This window comes from Danaus plexippus, chromosome 8, assembly GCF_018135715.1.
Source record: "Danaus plexippus chromosome 8, MEX_DaPlex, whole genome shotgun sequence".
In the NCBI taxonomy this organism is placed as follows: domain Eukaryota; kingdom Metazoa; phylum Arthropoda; class Insecta; order Lepidoptera; family Nymphalidae; genus Danaus; species Danaus plexippus.
Genome location: NC_083542.1, coordinates 8,663,228 through 8,690,868, shown reverse-complemented (window position 1 = coordinate 8,690,868; position 27,641 = coordinate 8,663,228). Strand labels below are relative to the sequence as shown.

Genomic DNA, 27,641 nt, shown 5'->3' with positions numbered 1-27,641 from the left:
GTCCTGATTTATCGTTCAAGGAGGAGTTTAACAGAGGGTAGCGACGTATATTAAGGAACACTTGGAGAATCATATATCAAATTACTCTACAGGAGACTTGCACTGCATTCTGTAGCATCATAGCTTCGAGTGTTTACATGATTGAGGCGACAATTTTATTCATAAATATATTGGATCGAAATTATTTAAAACCTGAAATATAATACTATTAAATATAAGCTATTCATAAAATTTATTTTCTCACTTCCAGTCAACAAACAGCACGGTGGTGATCCTCGCTTCATTTAGTCATATACAAAGCAAATAGAAGTAACAACTATAATCAAATATTATTGCTTTCAGTCGAATTTCCCTATAACGAGTACTAACGTTAATTCGAAAAGCAATTTAAACCTGCATATAATCAAATGTTATCCGTAAATAAACTTAAAATTATGCTTCATTTATCTGAAACCGTATTTGTGCTTGTTTAAGTTAATTTGTCGGGTAACTTATATCAAAGCATTCTTGTTCGATGAACACATCCGATATAGTCGATAGATCCCAATACATTTTAACTATAAACAAAACAACTTAACGAAGACCAGTTTGAAACTTTAAAACCAGTATTATTAGAAACCTTATATAATTTTAACTTTCATTGGATATATATTTCATATACCAAAATTATGTAGGCTTTGGTCGATTACATTATAAAATGCACAAGCGGTATATTTAAGATTAAACATAATAAAATTCGGAGGTAAAATATAGTGTAATCTGTTTCAATGTTGCAAAATATAGTGTTGATTTTTAAGAAACATACACATCTTTAAATAATCAAAGTTATAACAGTCGGCGCGACAATTTAAAAATTTACTTAAGCATATATTACTTTCTCTCGATGTAGAATACTCCGCAGCAATTCTGAATTTGAATTGGACACGAAAAGAGTTAATCTGATTTCATCACAAATTCACGATGTTATTTCAGCCACGCCAGTTACGACATACCTTTAATATAGACTCAAATTGTTCTCCGCATACAACGTTTACGTTTATAACGTAACACGTAAATTTGAAAATATATAAAACTATAAATATTTATATACATTGTTACGCGCCTAAAGGATTATTTATATTTATTTTTCAAACTCCTCACTCGAAAATACCTCGTCCCACATAAAATTTTCAATGATGTCGTAAATGTCTGTGAAAATCAGTGACAAGATTTGAACATAGGACTAAGGTAGAAACGTTCTTTTTTTAAATTAAAAAATAAAATGCTTGTATATATTTCAATATTGTAATCATAATTATCATATAATATTTATATTTACTATTCTTTGTTTTTTGTTCGCATGAAGATGATAGAGAATGAAGTGTACAAGATATCAAATTTTGAAAAGAAAATTATTATTTGTTTACTTCTGGAAACCTTAAATCTGTGTTGTTCAAGTTTCTCTCCATGTATTCATCGAGTTCTTTCATTAATTCCTGAGAGTGGAAATAATTCACCCAATTACCAGATTTACCTATAAAATTAGAAACCACGTTTCAAATTACATTCATATAAAGCAAATTGAAAATTACAAATACGTGTTTTCAAACCTTTCCGCAAAAATTGCATTTCAGAGTCAGTATCATCGGTTTTTTTGAACTTGGGTGCACTTCTATTTTTCATATTCTCAAAATTCAGATATTCCACTAATTTATTTTTTTGTTCGTCGGAAAAATCTTTTCCGAGGAACTTGCAGACTTTATCTATGACAAGACGTAGATCCTTAAAAAAGACGGTTCATTTAAAAATCCCGTAAAATTCTGTAAAGTTAAATAAATCGGAGATCTTCAATTACCTTTTGCATTTCCTCATAAAAAAGAAACATCATATTGGGGTGTTTTCGTTTTTCCCAAGACTCCTTTACGTGCGGAAATATAGGCATGTGTATGACTGCAATTTATGTGATAGCATACTTAGAGATAACAACAAAAAATCCTATTCAAATTACTTGATGTAGATACCTAAATCTTTTTTGAAAAGTTCCCAAAATTCCTGCAACTCCACACTTTCGTCAAAGTATCTAAACAATTTGTGCATGAAGAAGAACGATACAATCACGTCACGAGGATCCCGAGCTATATAAAACACCTAGGGGTTATTAAAAAGAAAATTAATGTATAGTTATTTAAAACTGTTATGTAAATTGCTATATAGATTCAAGGATTTTAAGCTACGTGAATCAATTTATGATGTAAATTAACATATATATTTTGATTTTTAATTCAGGTGATCTGAAAGTACAATTGCTATTATTATAACCACCCACAACCTGACCGAGCACAAAAGTTCTAATTGGAAAAGAGTTCGAGGCTTTATTCTCCCTTATGGCGGTTACAAATTTGGTTATATCCTTTAAAAATTAATTACTGAAGATTCCTTTATACAGTTTTTCTAAACGTTCCAGAAAATAAAAATCAAAAATCTTAACGTCTATCTAATGAGTAATTTTGATACACATTGACCTTTGCAGTATCAAGTAGCTTAGGCGGCAACAGAGAGAGTGGCAGATGACTCTTAACATATCGTGGTGAAGCCAAAGTATGCAAATTTGTGAAGTCATTGACAGTGGCACGGTAACCGTGATCTTTCGAGGATGGTTTTTTCTTATCAGATTCCAAAGTTGGGTATCTGTAAGATAAGTTTGGAGATAAAAAAATTATTGAAATATCATTCTTCACATTAAATCTTCTTCACATCAAAGAGATGATTCTTCACATTGAATGGAAAAAAATATATTTTTATGTAGAACTGACAAATATGGTCACATAAAAGATGTTAAGATAAAGTATTATATCTTACAATTTAAATAAAAAAATTAAAAATATTTGTTAAGATTTGGATTGTGTCTTTTCAGTAGATTCATTAAGTAAAAATCAATTTAAAATAAATAATATAGGACCAAACTTCTGATCCTTTTTCTCATGTAAAGAATCGAAGACAAAACGCCTTTCGTAATTGTGAGGGGGTGAAGCTTTACTTAATTCAGCCCGAACATCATAAAATTTTATACCTTCGGACACTTACTCTATGTATGCAAATCTTTGAGACAACATTGTTGTGGCCGTCTCATAATCCAAGTCGTTCGCTACAAGCCATACCAGTTCTTGGAGCCATGTTGTCCCTAGTTGAATATAAATATATATATATATAAGTCCCTGTTACGATTATCAACCTGTCAACTAAATGATATTTTTATTTCACTTCGACTTAACAACAAGAATTCACATAAACAATAAACGTTTGTAAGATATCACAAACATAAAATCAATAATCACTTTAAATTTTTCTGGGATCAGTATGAATGGCTCAAAAGGTTTTCAAACCTGATCTGGAGAATGAAATCACCCAGACATCATCTGTCCTTACATCGAGATTGTAAATGGTTGAAGCGTGTTCCTTGTAACCAGGAGGTTGGAAGTATCCATGACTCCCGACACGAAGAAACTTACGTATATAGTCTGGTAACAAGACAAAATTAATTTAGTTCAAATTACAATAAGCATTGTTATAGAAAAAATATATAATGTACTAGCAATAACTAAGCTATTGTGTTTGACAACGTTATTACGACGATTACTTGTGTTCAATGAAACGAAACACGAATCGAATGTTGCCGAGCTGAAATTGAGCTGTGATCGAACCCGTAGACCTTTCAATGGGACCATAATATATTAAATTGAATAAAATGTTGCGTCAATGCGATTGATTATGTTGTAGGAACATTGAAATATAAAGTTAAAATGATTTATTATTATTATCCACAATTACTAATTTAACGAATCCAATGTTCCTCTATATTCTGATTATTGTCCAAAAACAAGCATATTAACGAAAACTATTTCACCAAAACCTACTCTTGTAGTATTTCTTGACAATCAAGTCCTCTTCTTCAGTAACCTCTCTGATTTCATGCGGAAATTCTAATGTCTGGTTCATATTCTGAAAGTAACCAATATAAAGGTCAACATATTCGCCGTCTATACTCTAAGAAGAACATATTTTAAAATAAATTCAATATATCTTGTGCTAGTCCTTTTTATTAGTCTTAACCTTACTTGTTTTGAATTTTAACGACTAACACTCCTTGTTATTTATTGTCGCTGAAGTAATATGTCGTTAGGAGATGAACATATTGTGCAAAAGCACCTAAATAAGTTTTCAATCGGATAGTAGATAATACAATTTTTATTTCTTAGAAATTAAAGTTAGTTGCTGTTTTGAGGAACGACCTTTTCCTGTTGAGGTGAAACCAAGCCTTTATGTGTATGGCTATAAACTTACTATAAATTCAGTTTGCTTTTCTCATCAACCAATACTGTGTAGTAAATCGAATGAATGGCATTGATATGAAACTACAAAATTATGAATGATTTTTAAGTTTATTTTTATATCAATATAATTATTTATACAAGTAAGCTATTCTGAGACATAAAACATACGGGATTTGCGGTTCTAGGAATTAATACTTTAAGGAATCAAAACGTTATACTATTTATATTGTATAATAATTACATCTGTTTAGTTCAGATTGTTTTAATACGTTTTACATAATGGTAGAATTGCTTGTCGTAAACAAGAGTTCCATTAAGTGACTTAACAAAATGCTTATCCTAAAGATATCTGTTTACAGATATAAGGACTTATTATATTATTTTTTTAGGTATCTTTGAGATTCCATTGATAAGATAAATTATTTAGTTAAAATTTTTCAATGACATTTACACTTGACAAAATATTAATTTGTCTTTAAACTGTAATTATAATCTAACATATCTCAGCGAGGTTGTATTAATTTCATTATAAAATAGTACTTCTATGAACTTTAAAATTAAAATTCGTATAGGACGTCGCCTCTGAGGAATGACGTCGAATATAATTGTATTTTTGTAAAATTCTTGAATTGGATTAAAGCCAAGAACGCTCGGATCGTTGATCGAGAACACTTACACCGGGCGAATTTGTAATAAGTGCTTTTAATTAAAATTCAGCGAACAACAATCAAATTAATGAACTACAATTGATCTCCAACTTTCTTTGTCTGTATGTGAGGCTTTTTTGTTATAAGAGAATATGAATAGAATAAAACGACTCCATTCGTCATCGGGAGACAATACGACGGATTCACGATTATAATCGTAAATATATGGACACAAATAATTTATATATATTTTATCGAATAACTAATAGTTTTTGAATATTTATTGCACAGTTTCATGATAATTTATAATGCATACTAAATCATATTTCATGTCTAAATATAATTTGTTGTTTTATTTACAGAAAACATAAACTTAAGAGCGAAGGGAAATTAGTTTTTAATATTATGTTTAATTTACGCGTTTATAGATGTTACAGGAATATCTTTAATATCTTTGTTATATAATAAAGAAATTTTCAGTCGTTGACTCCTTATAATTACTAGAAAGATAAAATTTTCTACCCATTTTTGACATCAAAGGAACGGACAGCAAATAGCAACAAAGGTGAGATTGCTTTGAAGTGCCATCGACTTTAATGAGCGCTTGCGGTACAAGTTCAAAGACTGCTGCAAAGGGAACTTCATCTTATGATATCATTAATTGACATTTGCTTCGCTTGTTAGAATTCCACACTGAGGTCGTAACAAAGAATATTGGTAGGGACAGACGAAAAACAATCTCATCAGAATAAATGCTAACAAAGCAACATATGTTTAGCTAACACTTGGATTTAAAATCGTGTAGAAAATTAAGGACGCATAATACCTAATAATAGATTCTAAACTACAACGACTAGGGTATGACGTTTCAATTGCTTTGCGAATTTAGCTTATTGAGATTGATAACTTAATATATATGCTATACCAGGGTTAACAGGTTAAACCCTGCTCATACTCCTATATTATTTTTAATGAAAATATAAATATTTATTTTTAAAAGAGCATATTTTTCGCAAAGCCTGATACCTGTTTGTCCGTGTTAGAGGATGTCATTGAGAAACGAGTTTCAATATATTTAAATACACAGGTAATAGCGGTTGTCTGTTGATTGTATCAAAAACATAAAATGCGAATAAAATATTCAATGTTTATCTCACTCTGTGGCCTAAAATAAAGAGAAGTATTGTCCCAATAACATATTGAAATAGCAAATAATTTCAAAATTTCTCATATAATAACTGTATAAACTTTACTGGTATGTAGATTTTTTTTTAATATAGCTGGATCTAAACACTTCACTTATGAGGCATACGAGTTTATATCATACTATTAAATACTCAAAATATTATTTATTAATAATCTAAAAACAAGGACAACATATACTTACTTATCAATTGCAGGCAGAGTTACGATGCGAGTTAGTTGACAGACGATGCAACACTAGCTGGGAAGGAATTCACCTTAATTCTTATATATGTATGGTGTGACATTTCATAAGAATTCAAAGCGAAGAAAACAAGAGTACGAATTTATTTATTGTGTTCAAAATTAATAATTAATATAAAAAATATATCTAAGAAAGACTTGCGAGAGATTGACCATCGAATATGTATGATTGTCACTTACAGTTCCAGAGGTCCCGGGTTCAAATCTCCTAAAACTCCAATTGTTTTCATTCCTTTTATACCTGAAACTTTTCATTTCAACCGTAATTAATTTTGAATCTCTTTATTTGTCACTTTATCATTCATATAAAAACAAGACTTGGTTGCACTTTGTGTATTGTAAATAGATGAAGTAAAACAACAAGAATTTTAAGAGACACTACGAAAGGCTATATAAAAACATTAATATATATTAGTAAATATAAATAAAAAACATTAAAAATGGATTCATCAAATAAGTTATCAGTCTGGAGTCAGAATAGAAATATATGAGAGTGTATAAATATTTTCCGTTTATTTTATCTCGTTTCCTCGTGTTAAAATTTCTTTTAATATAAACATAGCATTAAAACAGAAATAGATTTTATAAGGGTCGAAGCGAACATAATTATAACGCCGGTACAATAAACGAGGGGCTGATAAACATATGCTATAATGATTATAGGAATAACAGTTTAATTGAGTCAACCTTCGATTTATGTTATATAGGATGATCTAAAATAAATCAATGCTTCATTAAACAGAAATCACAGAGGGTATTAATTATACAGCCAATATTGGTTATGACTAAAATTAGTTCATTAATTAGTCACGAGTTGGTCAAAGTTCAAACAGTGTCATAACCTACAATAGCATCTTTTATTAACACCATCCTAGTAAACTGATAAGCATGAAAGTATTTACGAAAAATTAATGGGAATATGTATGTATGGTTGTTTCTTAACCTTTCAAGGGAAAACTACGAAATGTATAGCGTATTATTCATCAGGAACACTAATTTGCGAGGGAAATTGCATAACAATCACATCTTATATGAAGTCACATGACACATGGCTATGCTAACCATATCTGTTTAGTGTGTACCATACTTGTTTGAAAATATTTTCGTTTCTCTCTGAATGTCATTCCGAAGTCTAAAAAGACGACGTCGTACACAAAATCTAATAAGAGAAAGTTTGGCATATTGAACCGACAAAGAAATCGGTTCATCTTCATATCTGAAAAAGTAGTTCTTTAAATTCAATACCCGAACCTCAAAGTGATATGCATCCAACTTCATAACATGTCGGCTTTATAGTTTTGCTATAGTATTAGTGTTTTGTTTCCAAAATTCAATATTTTGTTTAAATCTAGCTATGTGTTCTAAAAGTATCTCCGTTAAAGACAACAATACGATGTTTGGTAAATTCCAGTCTATATTACCTATGTATCTGTGATTAAAAGATTTTTAACTGTCGGTAGTGTTTGTTGTTCATATTTTTATAAGATATTGAGCATGAATCCTGTCGGGATAACTAAATCGGACCTGAAGCAGTTAAATAAAATGAACCGTTCCAATTTACCAACTCCGAAACAATATAGGAAGTAATAAGTTACAGTGATAGTTAAGAAATCTGAAGAGAACTTATATTTTTATACGAACTCGAGAACAACCCAGAGAACAAAAATTAGGAAAACGAATGAGCTATATTTAAAGAAATTACAAAAATAAAAAAGGTCCCAAACCTGATTGGATCCAGTGAGTGCGTCGTCTTGATTGGAATCGTGAAAGATGTATTCAACAATAGGCTATTTGACTTATGATTACACTATGAAAAGCCTGATATTTTTTAAAGGAATTGTTATAGCAATTATGGTGTTAGTTTTAATTTCTTTAATGAATCTTTTCTTTTTGATTTAATTAAGATATTATGGAAGACAAATTTAACTAAACAATAACAAATACGACAAAACTATTTGGTTATATTCTCTCACTATATAGTGTTAATTTGTAGCAAATAAAACTAAAATCATTAGTTTTAATTTTAATTCTCACAGAAAACTTACGTTTTAAAATATTAATTACCACACTTAATACATGTTTGAAAAATTGTCTATGCAGACCAGACTTTGCCTTGTATGAATTGGATTAAAGTTTAATTAAAACAAAAGCAATTAAGTCTATCCAAGTGTCTTATAAGCACAAAGCATTTTAGTAGGTAAGACTTCACGCAAGACTGAGACGTTATCTCTTCTGACGTGTTAATCCGGACACAATGATGAATGGTTTAACAATGGGACTTCATTAGTGAGCGGAAACATAAATTAATACCGCGTCAGATCCTGCGAGGAACAGATTTGTAGCGGATGATGTATAGCGCTTGGATGTCGCAAGCAAATTACTGTTATCTCGCATTAATCACGATTTTTGCTGCATTGCAGTTTTTCATACATTTCTAAAAGTTTCATACTAATAATATCATGAAAGCAAAACGCCTGGACTTTATATATGGTACGGTTATTTGTTTGTCTCCGAAACAACTAAATTGTCATGTTTTTGTTCGCATTAAGGAAACCCTATTTGAATTAAGGCCTTGTTAAATTTTAATCCTAAAAATATTTTTAGCTCCAAATAAGCACCCTAAACAGTGGGCGTAAATTGGAGTGCTTCCTGTTTTGTATGCTCTACAGTAGGAATTTAGAAATTCATGAACAAAACACAGTAAATACCTATATTATTTATTTCTCTGTATAAAATAAATACGTGGTACGTAAGAGTAGTTCAGCTTGTGTATCTATATTAATCATAACCTGTTAGGGCGCTAGTTCTTCTGGAGATGAAATGCCTAACTCACTGTAACCAAAACTATCACCTTCCCGGTTAACTAACCATGAAGTCTAAGCGTATATACAAATCTGAGGATGTCTTGCAAAATAAATATCACATTCGCATGTCCTGAAAACTGCATTTCAATAACAATAAAAAACTTCTTACCTATGTTTATAAGTTTTGTAACTAAGAATAAATTAGTTGCCGCAACACATTTCTGCCGCAAACATTTCTTTCAGATAACTAAGCGTAAGCAACATATGTTTTGTTTCGCTCCCTTGTTGCAAATTAACTAATTAATTTAAAGACAATTTATTCACTCGTAGAATAACGATTTCTAATTAGTCAACGAAATTACTCTTTTACTACGTTACCCCCCTAAATTTGAACTTCGGACAATCTGTTTATCTTAAATTACAATACATCTTTCTGATGTTACTAAATCAATCCCTTATTAGAATCATTTAACAGAAAGTATTATTATATCTTATAAAGTGGTATCACTCATTACTAAGAATATAAATGTCATTCTAATCTCACTCTTCGTTATTCACTGCTTGAAATAAACAGTCAATTGTACTGTATTCTTAAAAAAACTAAATTCGAGAATAATGTTTGATATAAACTGACACATAAAATCCCATACGAAAAAATTATATAAGGTATTATAAATGTCATGTAAATAAGAAATATATTAAACCATTAAACTTAAGAGTTGCCGAACTCAAGAGGCATTTAATGGGGCTCGTGGCTCGAAGGTTCTCAAATAGCGACCACATAAAACGCTTTATATTAAAGCGTAGTGTAGATTAACCCCTCATGAACTGATGGTATGGGAAGACGAGCTGGTCAGTACGGCGAGTTCCAGATGGATACAAAAGTCAGGACGGAGTGACTTAGTGTCGGTTGCAGGAGGAGTATTTCCAGCAGTGGATAATCATCTGGGCTTATGATGACAATAATGATGATACCGTTAAAAAATAGAAGCAAAGTACTAAAATTTTTTTTGTTTCCAAATTAATTTAAATAAGATATAAGTTGTTAGTGTTACGTTTACAATAAAGATAAGTTGAATTCTATTTTAAAATATATTACAGAATAATAATAAACAACCGAAACCTATTAGTAATAATACGTTGGCTCAAATTGATTACCAAAGATATTTGCTCTTTTGTAATTGTGTTAGAATTCAGTTCAAGTGAAAATATCTAGATGGCGCTGTAGATGTATCTAAAGAAAATAATTGTTAATTCTACAATAACATGTTTTATACCTACATAGAAAATGACAAAACTATGAATAAACCTATATAATGATATTATACTAGGGTTCACGGTCCTTTGTAGTCTATATTACAATATAAACATTTATAATATTTTAAAACTATTCAACAAAATAAATTATTTGAATAAATTCTTTAAACAAAATAATGATAAAATTATCTTTTTGAATATTATAGTAATTTCTTTGTTATAAATCATCTGAAAACGTAATAAACTCTTGACTGAATAAATAAGCCCGTTGTTTTATCGAACGGAATGGGTTAACAAAATGGCTGAAACGGGATCCGTTGTAACGGAACGTGATCGATTAAACAGGGATTAACGGAACGTGTTTATACAGCCAACACAGGTAACTTGGTTTTCAGCATGATTTAACATATGGGCACTCTTTTGTAAAATTATTGACAAAACTTCATTTAGACGTATGCCTTGGGAACAAAGCACAAAAAACTTTATGTATATGAAGTAATTTTAATCAAGTATATACTTTTTCAAATGATTCAAAAGAATTTGAAATAGTTTGAAAAGAAATCTACTATGGGCTTTTATGAGTATTATAGGAATGTCAGTCAGTTATTCTTCGATTTTAAATCAAACTAAATCTGAACGCAAAATCTATTGTACAGAGGTAAGTTGGAATCGCAATTTAGGTCTTCATTTTTAAGAATGTTACCTTATAAATTAACAAACATTTACCACCACACAGACTTATCGTAATTGTGGAGAACCTTATCACTGCAATATATTGATATTTTTATGTATGAACATTTTAAAATCATCTTTAAATATTTTAAAACATAAATAATGAATTTTGATACTACAATGAAATAGAGTGTTTTAACATAAGCTCTAACTTATATACATAACCTTATAAACAGTATATGACAATTAAAATTCTCTCTCATTAAAAACTACATCAAAGTGTATAACATTTTAGCTCTCGCTATTCCTGAATCTTCATCCGAAGGATTCAGGAACGTTAATATTACACAAAGATGCGTTTCTCTGAGCTCCGGAATATCGTTGCAAGAATTTAATTAAATTATAAATTTTATTAAAACGAGATTCATAATACAGTCTCCGCCAGTTGGCTCGTAACAATTTGATAATTAAAATGGAAAAGCTATGCTGAATTACCGTTCCATGTTTAGGGTATATTATACTATTATTTTTATAAGCGAAGTTAGCAACCAAATGAAAATACTTGACTACATTTTCGTTATCCTACATAATAGGGAGGATAAATTAATTTAGGTATTGCCTTCAATGAAATTATGCAGTACATACATTCTTAAGATAATTCCCGAATGTTTAGTCATCAGTATATAATTTTAATTGTAATATATATACGTAGAGATATTTGGGGCTGTATAAGACAAATTCCGATTGCGGCCATCTTGATTTTTTTTTGTTCCTGACGTCTACGGATCAACGTGGTTTAACTATTCTGACTGCTATATAAATTTACTTAAGAACAAAAAGACGTGATATTTTTTTTGGATAGAATTATTTGTCTATATATTATATTATTTGGGACTATTTAGAATTAGCTTTTGTCTGATTATATTTTTTTAAAAGTCACGAACAAATAAAGTTATAACCACAATACTAGAGAACTATTTCAAAACAGTGCTGTTATTGATAAGTAAATATAAATTGAGAAAATATATAAGGGAAAATAAGAAAGCCGTGTAAAAACAACTCTTAATGAGTAAGTTCTAGATTGTCATCTTATTTGTTAAGCAAATTCATTTAGAGCGCTGTAAATTCGTATTAATTAAAATTAAAACTATTCGGTGAACGCTAAGTATTCCTAATTTTTCACATCACCGTTTCCTAAACTGACTAGAAAGATAGAGACAAAGATTTGTATCCAAGCACAATCTTATTACAACACTTAGTACACTCAATCAACTTGTAAATAATTTCACTTATAGTAATTTATATTAATAAAAATAACAAATAGGTCCTGTGTTACAATCTCTAAATGCTGTTAACGACCTTGTTAAGGACCTTGGCCTTCGCATTTCAACATTAAACTGAAATAAAAAATCGAAACAAATAAATATTGAAGTGTGACTTTATATATCATTAGAAAAAAAATGTCATCTAAATAAATATAGAGTGACTTCAACTTGGCATTTAAATGGCATAAACTTCATGAAACCCCTGAATAAGTTGCAAGTACTCAACAGTTATCAAAGATCAATTTATCCGATTCCGGACAACACGTAATTTAATCCAGCCTTGTCAATTTAGAAAGAATGGTTTTAAAGTTGAGAGGAAAATTTTACAGAAATAGAAAGAAATGCAGCCGGAAGGGAATTGTACATTAAGTTTCAGTTAAGTTTCAGAGTTTAATGAGTAATACGTCTCCATAGCTAGACTTGTAATTAAAGGAACTAAGTGGTTAGGAACTTATAGCAGCTTTATATTTATGACTGGATTGTTACATACTTATAAATTAACGTTGGTATTACACGCCAATGGTTCTTAGCAAAGGTTTGAAATCACTAGTTTTCATAATATTCCCAAAGAATGTTTATTTCTGTTGCTGTTTATTTGTGTCCCAATTTCTTATATATTTTAATTTCAACAAAAGTTCAAGCATCTTTTTAATCACAGAAGATATCAATGAATTCATTGATTCACATTCATTAGTTACAGTTTTTTAAGGATCTCAGCGAACTCTATATGAAAATATAAAAATTAAATACGAGATTACATTCTGAATGTGAAATAAAATAAATTTTCAATCGACAGCATAATCCAATGCTTTCCCGTTAATAACTTAAGAACCGCTAATCTTGCGTTTGAGCGGTTTTTGCTGTAATAGCTATTTTGACTTTAATGACATCTAAGACTTTCGCGAGTTTTATTCATTTAAATGAAACTAATATTTTTCGCATATACTACGCGTGCTTTATTCTTGTAAAAAAAAAACTACATACCCCCGACGTTTCGGTTACTTTTCTGAAACTGTGATCACGGGCAGACGAGATGTGAATATCTGAAAATTTTCCAAAAAGAAAGCACGCGAAGTATATCCGAAAAATAATAGTTTCATTTAAATGTTTTGTCTTTAGCTCTGCTGTACGAGACAATAGTTTTATTACCATATAATTTTAATTACTCTAAGTTTAAATTACTTAGAAAAAGTTCTAAATTCAACTTTAATAACGCCAAAATAATAAAATTGAAATACCAACAAAAAATTTGAAAAAAATCATATTTTTACGAACCTAGTGTACACACTAGTACACTTTATTATAATAAAAGAAAAAAAATCTTATATTTTTTATCATTTTTTTTTTAAATCACAAACCTACAAAGGCTTTTATTTTTATCTGTTATTGATGTGAGTACATATGTTGGAATCAAAGCTTGCAACTTAATTTTTTTTATTATACTCATAACTTATCGAGATGACATTTTTACCTAGTCAGTTTCCATGACAAAGTGATGTTGGCTGAGTTACGTTAACCTTAAACGTGTTGGACGAGCCAACTTGGTGAAGCAATTTTCGTAGTGCATTATCGTGATACATGTCACTTAAAGGGTTGTTGCTATTTACTAAAGTTATAATAAGGAAGTGATTGAATTTTAATATAATTTTAAATTCATACAACACAATTTAAATTACATTAATAATTTACCACAAAAACCTTATGTATACAAATATGAAAACGTAAGCAAAAAAAAACGTTAATTTTGTAACATCCATGAATACACAAGTGTATCTCGTTACAAATTTTTGTGACGAACTGGGGCTTATCTACACTATGATATCGCTTACTCACACCAGATAAACTATCGATCGAACTCACAAATATGTACCGAACTTATGCCGAAAGTAATGAAGTGATAATAACGTAACAAAATTTTTATTAAATACATACATTCATTATTGGTGTACATATTAAAATATAAATTTTGAATTACACACAAGTGTATGAAATAAATTTCTCATTATTTTTCTCATAGTTTCGTTGTTTTATTTAATAATAGCCTCCGGGTTTCGTAATGAAGAATAAAAATTCAGGTGCGAAAAAATTGGGAGTAAGCAATTACTTGGCTTGGTTTTGATTAAATTTTGACTTCCGCAACTTGTTTAAGTCTAAAAACACACCTAGCTTCAGATTACGCTGAACAATTGTATACAAACCGAAACATATTTATTTGTGAAATGAAAAAGAAAGAAAATGAAGTGTACTATAACTGGTTGTCAAAAAAACAATCAACAAAAATTATATCTTAGATTTCTATCGTATACTCATTTAAATGAAACTAAGTTTTTCTGTTTCTAAGCGGTTTTTATTATTTTATACCTACATAATCCAGACGTTTGTGTTCCTTAACAGTAACCGTGATCACAGCAGACAAGGTGACGAGGAGGAGGAGACGAAAAAAAAAACCTTTTTTTTCCATAATTAAAAAATATATTTTGAACACATAAATTTAAAAAAGTATTTTAAACAGCGAATCAAAATTAAAATACCTCAACTACTATTACTATGCTGCTCTAAATAACTATTTATGTCCATCATTCATTAGCATCTGATAATATTTGTGTTATTAAAATCAAATCAATTTGTCGCGCTGATATATCTGAACAAACTAAACTAAATGCTGCAAATAACAGATTTAATTAATATTATAAAATAATTAATTATAAAACTTATTTTTTACAATGTGCACAGGAAAGCAAAGCTTACATAGCACTTCCTGTGCGCGTAGTGGGAGCTGTAATACGACCTTAACACGGCCTGAGGCTTTTAAAAATATGTAGGATTCACGTACCAGACCTTTAATTAGCAATACCTGACGCAAGAACTAAATTATTGATTTTAATAATTATTTGCTTTTTCTAAATGAATAGTCCTACTATTACATATGTATGTCCATGCAAATGGTTTCTGTAAAGAATAAAATATTTAATGCTTTGTCTTATATCACAATGCAAATACAATCATGAATCACCCTTAACGTTTTCTTAGCAGAAATAGCGACAGTGTAAAAATGAAAGTTTCCAAATTAACATTTTACAAGCATCTTCCTTAGTGAATACCGAAAATGTATACTGTGGCTACATAAACAGAAGGAACTAACAAAACTGAAGATTGCTACAGAGAAATATGTCACGGAACATCAAATAAAATTATAATAAAAAAAAAACACAAATTTAATTCCTATTTAATTTTTGACATATGATCAGAATCAAAATTTGCTTTCGACTATTAAACTAGGAGCTGATAAACTCGCGTCTGATAAATATTATTGATATAAGTCGTTGGAAACGAACGGTTCGGTTCAATTCGCCACAGTTCCGTGGTATTGCTTCTTCGTAAAAACTGCCTTATGAGATCCACGCACACATTCATCGAGGTGACAGAGGAAGAGGAAAGGATCATTAGAAAATGCTTATTAGGTGCGTTGTGAAGTGTTGTGTTTTAACTAGTTGTTATGAAATACATTCAGGTGAGAGAATTCATTTGATATCACATGTGTTTGTTTTATTTCATGAATAAAACAACATTTAATAACATGATTTTAAAAATCGAACATTACGTTTGATTTTTTGAATACAATACCTCAAACAAATACTATTGATATAAAATTATATTATACATTTTCGACGAAAAAAGTTATAAGTACCTCAATAGAAGGCAACGAGGCTCACCATTGGATATCTTTATACTTTATTTTAAATCTTTATACATTTTATATATGATTTTAAACACTCGATTCCTGGTACATTTTTTGTCATACTATTAAAAGTTTGCCAGAATTGTTTTATAGATTGTCTTTATTACGATATTAAACATTAAATTTAAAATTGAATTTACTGGTAATTATACTTATGATAAAAAATTACCATATATTACCAAGGTAATCTCTACAACTGAGTTAGGAATCTTATACCGAACTTAAGGATTAAACAAACTATTTAAAAATAGGACATATGACAAATTAAGAGTTCGTCAGACAAATAAAAATATTTTCAGCCCCAAAAATAAAATATTTCTTTCCCTCAACATTCTTTGTTACGGGAGCTTGAGCTTAGTGGAGAAAAAATATTTAATGCATATTTAAACACAGGAGTGTCCTTCAAATTAATGTATAAATCTGGTGAAAACATAGATATTAGATTTAAATACGTATACTCTTCAGAAAATTGCAAAATACATTTATTTGGTCTTCCCATTTATTTGGTCATTTATTTATTTGGTCATTACATTTATTTGGTCTTCCCATTCAGTGAATTTATTATATTCCCCTAAACCCCTATGTTTCCTGATACACAATGCTTTTTTCTTGGGATTCCCTTAAAAAAACTTGACAATATTTATTAATATAGTTCTTTATTCTACATTTGAAAAATTTAACAATTTTTAATTATCACTTATGTTTGTAACTTACAATGACATTAAAATTTAACACTTTCTTTAAACTGGTGTAACGTGTTTGCTATCTACAGCTAATTTTATTCTTATAAGCCGATATGAAATATTTTATAACACCTGATAGTTTACCCCTGCTATATAGATATATAAAGCAAATTAGATTCTTCCTCAAGACCAAGTAGTAGTAACATTTTAACAATACCTAAACTTTACAATTTATAATTATTAAAACACTCGTTTCTTAGTGATAATTCTAATCATATTAAAAAAAAAACTATTAACATAGTTCACGAAAGTTATTGTACTGTTAAATGAAATTTATTAGATAATGGCGTCTATAAAGATATTACAGAAACATTATCCTGAAGCCTTGTTTTCAATTTCATATCTTTATGACTGATTCAGAGATTACACGCTCACATTCCAAGGTTTCGGATAAATAAGTAAAGTGCTATTATTACATAAGTTTGAAAATTAAACATAACTTTCAATTGTTTTTCCAGTACTTATTGATATCTAGACTAGGCAAGGAACGAAATAATTAGACCTCACGGCGAGAGTAGCTCCTCTGTATTGTTATTTATAATATACCACACTGTAATTGTATTCATTCCTTCTATTAAATGGCCCGAATCCTTGACTTAGTAATTAATTACATATTCTGTTTGATCTTGCAAAGTTATTAACAGGCAATTAGCGAACTATGAATTAACACTGTTATCATTTAGAAAAGTAATATTGAGGGCGTATGTACTAATGAATGCAAATTGTTTCAAAGGAATCAATGGCATTTCGGAATTATAGCAATAAAAGTTTGATCTAAATATAAATATAGTAAGTGTTCAGTTGCAATAATATTTTTTATAAATTACTTGGATACTTCTTATATTAGACATAAATTTTTAACTTATACTAAATGAACATTGATTAGAGTATTGCTGTAGTTTCTATTGGCTTCCATGGCGTTACCAGGAAGGATTGTTGTTCTGAGTGGAACCTACCCTTTGAATACGGGCTTAAAGAGCCCGGAGACATACGCAAGCCCCAAGAGTGCCTCTAAGAGGCCGGACCCCGGCTTATAACGTCGTTGAAAGGTGGGTGAAATCAGAAAACGTAATATCTTACCTTCAACCCATGGCAGAACACCGAAACGTAGTGTATACTCGTAAAACTGGTCGTTCTGTTCTCCGGAGAAGGCGGTTTGGGTATTTAGTTTTAGTGAGTTAAAAGAGCATTAGTGTCTTTATTGTCAATGGTTAATTGGTCGTCAGGGTTTAGGAACTCGTCTTTAGGATCTCTCTTGCCAACCGAAGAGTTGGGGGATGGGAAGTAATTGGCCGGTTTGATAATTAGGACGTTTGGATATGAAAAATCTATTTGAGGTCGTTTTAAAGTACATAGCTGTCTGAGGAAGTTGGAAATCCCTATGGAGACCGGAGTTCTTGCTGCACCAGGGCTAACCTGTAGCTATTCGCATGAATTTATTTGGTAGTTCTTGTAGTTTGTTGATGACTTAAGGACAATCGTCAGGAAATCACACGCTTGCGTATGACACGACTTGATCTATTATCTTGACATGGTCTTGTAAAGGACATTTTACTGTTACTGCTGATTAAGGGGTGCTCAGGTTTTAGGATGCACTGTTATTTACTATCTGAATAATTTAAGCGGATAGTGAGATAAATATCCAGAGTGACTCCTAGATTAGATTTTTTTTGCCAAAAAACCCCCAATTTGATTTGTCAATTTTTAGTACCAAAACAGCTATTTCTATCGAAGAATACGGTGCCCTTTTTGTAGTTTATCTCTGTCCTTCATGTGCGAAAATATTTTTCTATGGCATGTGCCCTTTTCGTAATGCTAGTAATGATATGGGCATGGAAGCTGCATGATTCACAAAACCGACTAGTGATTACACGAAGTTAAATTACGAAAATCTGTGTATCAACTTTGGAGGTTTACTAATAGAGAGAGATTGTCCAAGTTAACGACTTTCCATGATGATTTTGCACCCAAAGTTTTTTTTCTAATTAATTTATTTACTTCAAACCAGCATTCCGTTATATTTCTATGTTATCTATAATTATTACCAGACATTAAAGAATTTCCATTATTATTTAATAATCTTTTATATAATGATATATTATTATCCTTATCAACCAAATATTATTATTGATTTATGATTATTTTAAGTCTTATATTTTATCACCCACAGTCTGCACTTCTATTGTTTTTTTACACACAAATTTCACCCCGTCTTCATTGAAATTAATCGAAATAAAGGTGTCTCTGACAGATATTTAGACGAGAGAAAATCAGGATACATAATGAGATCTAAGATTTTCGCGAGTTTTATTCATTTAAATAAAACTAATATTTCTCGGATAAACTACGCGTGATTTATTTTTGTAAAAAACTACATACTCCCGACGTTTCGGTTACTTTTCAGCAACCGTGATCACGGGTGTAAAATTTTCAGACATTCACATCTCGTCTGCCGAAAGTAACCGAAACGTCGGGAGTATGTAGTTTTTTACAAAAATAAATCACGCGTAGTTTATCCGAAAAATATTAGTTTCATTTAAAATCATGATACAATATTTTTATTATTTATATAATTGGTCCTTTGGAGAAATTAAACCCATAAACCAAAATAATAGTTATTAAATAAAAAAAAAATGTAATTATTACATATAGAATGGTGTAGGTGCAAAAATATAGTATCAGTACACTTGCACTTTCTTAAGTTTGATTGTAATTTATCTTTAATATTAAAAAGTCATATGATTATTTTTAATATCTGTACCATAAATCGATATCTAAAAACAAATGAGATAATATTGCGATAATATGTCATAGCTGAATTCTTGTCGTCAATCATATATACGAAAAGATAACTTTAATTCACTATGTTGATAAAATTAGGGCAACGCGAGTGACAATTTCTATCAAGAAATTGAACGTTAGTCCCATGATTTTTTGTATTCATTGTAAGTACAGCTATCTTAGTAATTGGAAAAGATTCCTGATAATTTCAACTTTGTCTAAGAAATATTTTCGGGGCGATAAATTTCAGATTTTGATGAACAGTCAAAATTATAAAATTTTTATTTTATATGGTATCCGGCGAATTCCAGATTCTTCGGTGATTGTCGTTCGGAGCACGGCTTTGACTCTTAGCTCTCGGTGGATTATGTTATGAAATTATTGCTTATTAACGATTTTTATTGATAATTTACAATTATAATGTACCATTTATTATGTCGTTGTGTCTAGTACACCAAACTATAATAAGAATAAATTGATTTTGATAACGTTTTTGACATTTATTAATTTTAGTTTCGGGACTATACTTACTTGGAAGCATTAAATAAATAATTAGAGATGAGGGTAAAATTTCCCAAAAAATGATTTGGTCAAAATTATAAGGAATTTCTTGTTTAAAAAACATTATCACCTTATTCTTTTGATAATAAAATTAGTGAGAAACTTTATGAAATGATTAAATCTTTTGATGTGAATTCGATTATTTTGAAGTTTTGGGACCTAAGCCGGCATAAATCAAATTCATAAAATTTGAATAAAATGTTTTAAGATCCAAAAATCATTTGATGTGAAAGCACAAAATTTTATGGTGATGTATCAATCTAAACTTTTAATAAGTTCCCTGAGATTGATTATGCATGTCCTTATATTACGGACACACAATTTTGTCTCATGTTTTTTTTAGAAAACATTTCGCACCCACAAAGAAAGAAAAAACTAATGTGGTGTCTGTGTCTAACTTTACCAAATGTGGACAAAGACATTATTGTATTCAAAGACATTTGTAGTTAAATTATTATAAACCAATTAACCTAGACCTCGAGCACACGTTTTATGGTTTTATTTTATCGTTTTGTAGACCAGAGAAGGAAAAAGTCTCTGATTTCTTTTTTTTAAGACAGTAAAAATGTTCATAATCAGACAAAACCACTGAAATCTCGCCTAGGGCATTTCATAATTGAACCGCCTTACTCACTTTAAAATTTATTATATTTATAATATTCGTATATTAAGTTCATAAATAAATAGTTGAACTGATAACAAAAATACAAATACAAGTTCATTTTTATCTTCGCTTTTCATTTTTATTTTGGATTTAGATAACATTTCTGAAACGCACGTAGAATTGAGTTATGGGACGATATCATCCTACTGGATTATACACTATCCTTTTTCGGCATTTATAAGACATCTTATCATATTCATATCTTAAAAAAGCGTGTGAAAGTTGATCCAGAAGCGGTAAGAAGTTTATTAACTTATACAACGGTTTGATCGATTCTACGTGAGTTCTTTTCGGTATTAGTTTCGGTTCAAAATTTTTTGTGTTGCTCTTTATCCCCACTCCACGGATTGCTTCAGAGTGACATACAACAGATAGAGGAAAAAATTTAAATGACTTTAAAACAAACACGAAAATATTGATAAGTAGAATTATGACATAAATCTACTTATACTTCTACTGCTATTATAAGTTTTTGAAATGAATAAAATCATAGTTTGAGAAAAACAAAATAATTGGAAAATTATATCAATCAGTAAAAAATTGATTTTATTTACATAAAACTCTGATTTTTTGATATACTACTTGATATTTGGTTTTTTATATATTATGAAAGTCTTGTTATTTGACGTCTACCGCCAACGATTTCTTACGGTAACACGTGAAAATGTTAGATAACATTAAAATATTTTATTTTTAATTTCTAAATGATACCGTCACCGCCTTCCTTCGACTTTGCTGGTCAATGTTAGCATTTAATTTTTTATTAAATTAAATGTCGGATGATTATTTTTGGCGAAGTTGAGAGATAGAGATCCATCCATCAGCTTTACAAGTCTACATCTTCATCAAACCTTGGTGTTTACAAACTGAAAGAAGATAATCCTCTTTCTTCATGATGAAGATTTTAGTGCCTCAGATCATAAAATTTCAATTACTATTATATAATCTGTGGATAAGAGACACATGGTTACAATCCATGAAGTATCATTCATGGCTTATTGTTATCAGAAACGTGTAATATATTATTAATATTTATATTTCTTTATTATAATAATTTAAATATAAGGCTACAAGGCTCGTCAAGCGTCATAGAATTCCTCAAAAGTGATTCGGTTTGTCTCCAGATGTTTTATCTAAAATAAAATTGCATGTATAATATCTTTTTATTTGAAATTTCACTAAAGAAACATAGAAAAGTAAAGTTGGAATTATAAATAAATGAATTAAGCTAAAGTATTTCGATATATATGATGAAAATTGGTTCGAAATATATATAGTGTATGTACACAGATCGAAGAAATAGAAAAATATAATATCACTAATACAAGAAAATATTTTATAATATTATGAACTACCCTGCGGTTTAACAAATAAACAAAATACAATAAAAAAAATTAAATAGTAAAAGTAATGAGATACAATAGTTATTATAAGAAATTATATGAATACAACTCGTGGACAGTATTTGTATTTCTTAATGTGATGATGAATCAAATGTCGGCTGTAGACAATGATGAATTGTGAATGATTGCGTAATTTAGGCATAGTTGGAGAAAAGCCAAAGAATAGGAAGAACGCTTATAATGTGTACTATATATTTTTATAACAAAAACAATATAAAAATACGATACAATTACTACACAACTTTAACCTTTTTCCTATATACACACAAGTTACTGTAGACCTGAAAGCAAAAATTTAAATAAAGAAAGGTTTGAGGTGTAACAAATTTTTTAATGATACTCACGAAGTTCAGCTTTACAATTACCAACCTAACATTTCCTACCCACAGCTTCTTTTTAATTAAAAAAACCACATACACATTAAAGTTACAATAAAAAAAACTTTGCATTTGAATCTTTGAATTAAATGTCAACTAACGAGATAGGCTACTTTTCCAGTTTTGAAACTAAAATTATGTGGAAACTTCAATCTGGTGGTGGAACTTCAATCATTTTTAATAACGCTGGTCATTTCCAATGGATTAAATATTGTTTCAATATCATCACTCTTTATAAAAAGAAGTAATTGATTAAAGAAAATTCATAGAATGAAATGCAAGAAGTCATATATAATAAGAGAATGAGGGTTCTAACTTTTTATCGACAATGTTGCGGAATTAGCACAGATTCCATAGTCGCGAGGAACATTCACATTAAACAACGTCCCATATTCGCAAATGAGATCCCCTCTGAAGATAATTAAAATGTCAACATACTTAGTCAAAACATATTTCGGTATATCAATTACTTCTCAATCAAAATAAAGCTCGAGCACTCATGCATGTCAAAACAGAGGGCACAGAGAATCGTCACATTATTATATTAAATACTCTAACCAATGATGATGACATCTAAGTCCTTCGGGAGTATTCATTTAAATAAAACTAATATTTTCGGACTACCGCGTTTTCTATTATCTCAAAATAAACACCCCCCACGCGACGTTTCGGTTTTTCATCTCATCTACACGTGAACACGCTTGTTGCAAAGTAACCGAAAGGTCATTAGTATGTAGTTTAAAATAATAATAAAAAAACGCGTAGTAATCCGAGAGTATCATTTTTAGTTTCTGTTATCAATACCTAATAGCTTGACTGCATGAAATTATGACTGTACTTACTGTCATATATACAATAAGTTTATTGTACAAATCATTTAACGTAAACATAGTTCGTAGCCACATGATCAGTGTAAGTCAGATATCATTTGAAGTAACAAAAATGTAAATAGCTAGTTTTCTCTTTTACGTAAAAACTCACTAACCAATAATAAATTCAGCTAACTATTTTTAAATGTGGCTTCGAAACGAACCAATAGTACCATAAGTAACGAGACATAAAATAATAATCAATTAATTTAATAAATAAAAAAACTCACAACACTCAACACGCATAAAATAAGTGAAGAAAAGCAATAAGTCGTGGTAACTTATAGTTTATAGAAGGGATGACATCTTCATTGATTGAATCTAGAATTATTCAGTCATCTCAAATCTTTGTACTTAACTGTTTTTAGTGACAGATTTTGTCAAGGAATAGCGGCAATAATTATTTAATTGCCATACGTTTAACCAGGCCTCTTCTATATAAAATTTGATCTTCAGGCCACAACAATTTGTTTTCAGTAATTTTTTTTAATGCTTTCTGCATACACATTAAGTGATGTATTGATAATGTGAATTAACAAAAAGATTATAAACAATAAGGGATTCCGTTCGCCGTCACGACATCAGTGCTAGATAAGAGAGGTTTTTCAGTGACCTTTCCGTCTGCTGTGGAGATAAAATAATGAAGCTTAGATGACACAGAACAGTTTTCAATATTTTCGTCAATTTATTTATTTATAATATTAACAGACATAATTTGAGTTTTGGTTCATCTCTGATTTTTTTTTTATTTTGATACTGCAGGTTACACAAAACCCTTCATAAAATGCGGCTCAAAAGGTTACGTAATGCCGGGAAGTTTCAGGAAGCACGCGGAGGCTATATACAACTTCAAAGTACGACCTGATGATGTATGGGTTGTCTCAGTGCCAAGATCAGGTTAATTGGGTTCAGTTTTTTATTTTTTTTTGTTATATTTTATATAGTCTTATAAAAATAAACCTACGATTAGGTCCGAAGTTTGCACGTGTAAATTATTTGAAAGTTTAATATTGATTATTTATATTGATATTGAGTTATTTATCTAAGGAAGTAACTAAGTCAAATTTATATCTCAATGACTCGGTAGTTTTTACAACATGCTTTTATGTCTATTAATTCATATCAGTCACATTTTTTTTATTGTGAATTGTCACATTTAGATAATACTGAATAGGTTTTATTGCTATTAACTATTTATATTTGGGCGGCAGATAAAGCTTGTAATCAAGAATTATATTAAATTACATAGTCTCCTTATATAATATGCTTTTAGGAACAACGTGGACCCAAGAAATGGTGTGGTTGCTGGAAAATGATTTAGATTACAAAACTGCCAAATCGAAGCCGTTGTTTGAACGGTTCCCAATGCTTGAGTGAGTTTATTAAATATCATATTGAGTTATACACAATAAAAACAGGAATATATGTCTTGTCTTCGCCACTTACAAGATCGTTATTTATTTCCTTTCAATACATCAAAATTTTTAATTTCAATTCATTTTTACAATAATGTGAGTAAAATTTAGTAAAACATAGAGTTACGAGAGTACTGTATTTACAGAACCACGTCGCACATACCAGAAATGGGCCACATTTTCATCAGAATGAACTTCATGAATCTGGGTTCCTTTCAAGGATTAAAGAAAGCGTCTCAGACCCCGAGCTGGAAAACCTTAGAAATGGCGCCCTCACCACGCTTCATTAAAACTCATCTACCTCTGTCGATGCTTCCCCCTAACTTACTCAACACTGCCAAAGTTATTTACGTGGCTAGGGATCCTAGGGACGTTGCTGTCTCATACTATTATTTGCACAAAATGATTGCTAAGAAATTCATGCGAGCCTCCTTCGCAGATTTTTGGAACGCTTTTAAGAGAGACTTATGTAAGTGTAAAAATATTAGAACGAAATATCTTTTTAAAATTTTACTACAATCTCCTCAGCCAAATCACTGACGCATACATAATGAATTAATTATGTGTTGTATTTAATATTTTAAATGTTATTCCAGTACCCATGACACCGGTTATTGAACACGTCAATGAGTCCTGGGACCAAAGACATAACAAGAATCTACACTTTTTATTCTATGAAGACATGAAAAAGGTAGGTAATCCCATAGAAGAAACAAATAGAAATTTCAATTAACAACTTAATAAAAAATATCACTGTGACTTAATATTAAGTTTTTATTCAGAAATTAAAATAACTTATGGATAGCGAGTAGATGCTAGTAACAAAACAAGTACATTAAATACTCTGTCTATAGAAATTTATAAAAGTGGAAATGCTATTAGTGACTATAATTCTCTCGTGTAAAACCGACATATTAATAGTTCTTTAAAATGTTTTTTCTTGTACGCGAACTGTGTCGGTAAAAAGCAATCAACAGTCTGGGCGAACATTTTTGCCATACCGAGCATCACCAATGGCGATGAAAATCAAATCAATCTAGTGTTTTAAGCCAAAATTTGTAACTCAAACTAATTTTTATTTTGATTTTTTTGTATATTAACGTCGAAATTATTATCAAATAAGATTGATAAGAATATGTGCATTGAATATTGAATATTTTTTAGGACTTGAAAAGAGAAATACAAGGAGTATGTAAATTCTTGGATCGAAATTACACAGATGAAAAAATAAATGAGTTAGTCAATCATCTTAGTTTCGATAGTTTTCGTAATAATAAAAATGTAAACAACAACGCCAACGGAGACGGAAAGATTCAATTTATACGTAAAGGTAAGTAAATAGTTCAGTTTCAATTTTATTATTTTAGTTTGCAAAAACAGAATTATATATATTTTTTTATATTGAAGACCTTCACAACAGCACACAATAATCAAAAACTTTAGCTCCCATATATATTTTTGGTGGAATGTAAGATTGTGTTGGATAATTAGATTTGAAAATAACACTATTATCTCATTATAACTATATTATATTATTTCAAAATTGTGCCTTCCTTTGATGGCTCTTAGTAAAGTATTGTTTATGTGATTCAAGGAGAAGCCGGTGGCTGGCGAACACATTTTGATGCTGAGATGAAGATTGAAGCTGAATTCTATCTTTCAGCGAGGCTTAAAGGACTCGACCTGAAATACCCGTCTTGGAGCTCGAAATAGTCCTCTCATATTATTACTTACACCAGCTTAGGTAGTTGAAACATCTTTATAAGACGACATCAGTTCCTAACTTTGGGTTGAAATCTTTTTAATTTTTATGAAGTGAGTGGAGTCCCTGTATTGAATCTCCGAAATTTTAACTGATTTACGATTTTGGCATATAGTTTCTTAGTTCGTGTAATTCGCTGTTCCTATGTCTTCTGTATGTAAATCATGAACATAAAATTCACCTATTTAATAAAAAGATATTATTTATTAACCGCCTTTAGTCATATTTATTCTACCGCCGTGTTTAAATAAACACACAAGTGACTTTACGTACAAAATGTCAATGAATGGTTAAAAATACATATCTTAAAATGGAAACTAATTGACCTTTGTACATCCTATTTATTTGTTTTAAGAAAATTTATTATAATTTGACAGAACGATAGGAATTTGAAATGTATTAGATAAACAAGTTTTTTTCTCTCTTTTTTTTCTTAATATTTTGTTTTATGTATAAAAATAAGTGAGTTGAGCAAGTTATGAATATAATATTTTAGTACGATCTGTGAAATGATACCCACAAAATTAGATGCATTTGTAATAAACAAAGGAAATGTAATAAAAATATTATTAAATAATACGAATTCAAATCTTCATTGCATGTAAGTGTAACGAATGTAGCAGGATTCCCCACAGCCGAAACTAGACATTAAGGCTACACGAAATAATATTTTTAATCTATCTTAATTATATTTTGTAATATAAACATATGAAAGTAGTGTTCGTTACAGTTTAAAAATTCTACATTCGTTCTAATTTGTCTCCCTCACGGAGTCATGTTTTTTACTTGTTGACATAATTAAATAAGGAATTTTAAAAAGCAGCGCAGGAATGGTACCTTGTAAATTATTGATCTGAGATAGATTT

At 29.8% G+C, this 27,641-nt stretch overlaps 2 protein-coding genes across 2 annotated transcripts; one reads left to right on the top strand and one right to left on the bottom strand.

Moving 5' to 3' along the window:
• Positions 1 to 1,265: 1,265 nt before the first annotated feature.
• Positions 1,266 to 6,442, bottom strand: LOC116774241 (sulfotransferase 1E1-like). The gene is made up of 9 exons (XM_061521258.1): positions 6,345 to 6,442; positions 3,894 to 3,978; positions 3,363 to 3,497; positions 3,064 to 3,160; positions 2,502 to 2,667; positions 2,001 to 2,127; positions 1,835 to 1,929; positions 1,590 to 1,761; positions 1,266 to 1,513 (listed from the first exon to the last, which is right to left on the bottom strand). The coding sequence occupies exons 2-9, from the start codon at positions 3,973 to 3,975 to the stop codon at positions 1,395 to 1,397; spliced, it is 993 nt and encodes a 330-aa protein (XP_061377242.1). The 5' UTR covers positions 3,976 to 3,978; positions 6,345 to 6,442; the 3' UTR covers positions 1,266 to 1,394.
• A 9,325-nt stretch (positions 6,443 to 15,767) lies between these two features.
• LOC116776601 (sulfotransferase 1E1-like) lies at positions 15,768 to 26,985 on the top strand. Its single transcript, XM_032669833.2, has 7 exons — positions 15,768 to 15,922; positions 24,361 to 24,495; positions 24,872 to 24,971; positions 25,160 to 25,482; positions 25,610 to 25,704; positions 26,178 to 26,343; positions 26,608 to 26,985. The coding sequence occupies exons 1-7, from the start codon at positions 15,853 to 15,855 to the stop codon at positions 26,724 to 26,726; spliced, it is 1,008 nt and encodes a 335-aa protein (XP_032525724.1). The 5' UTR covers positions 15,768 to 15,852; the 3' UTR covers positions 26,727 to 26,985.
• The last annotated feature ends 656 nt before the right edge of the window (positions 26,986 to 27,641 follow it).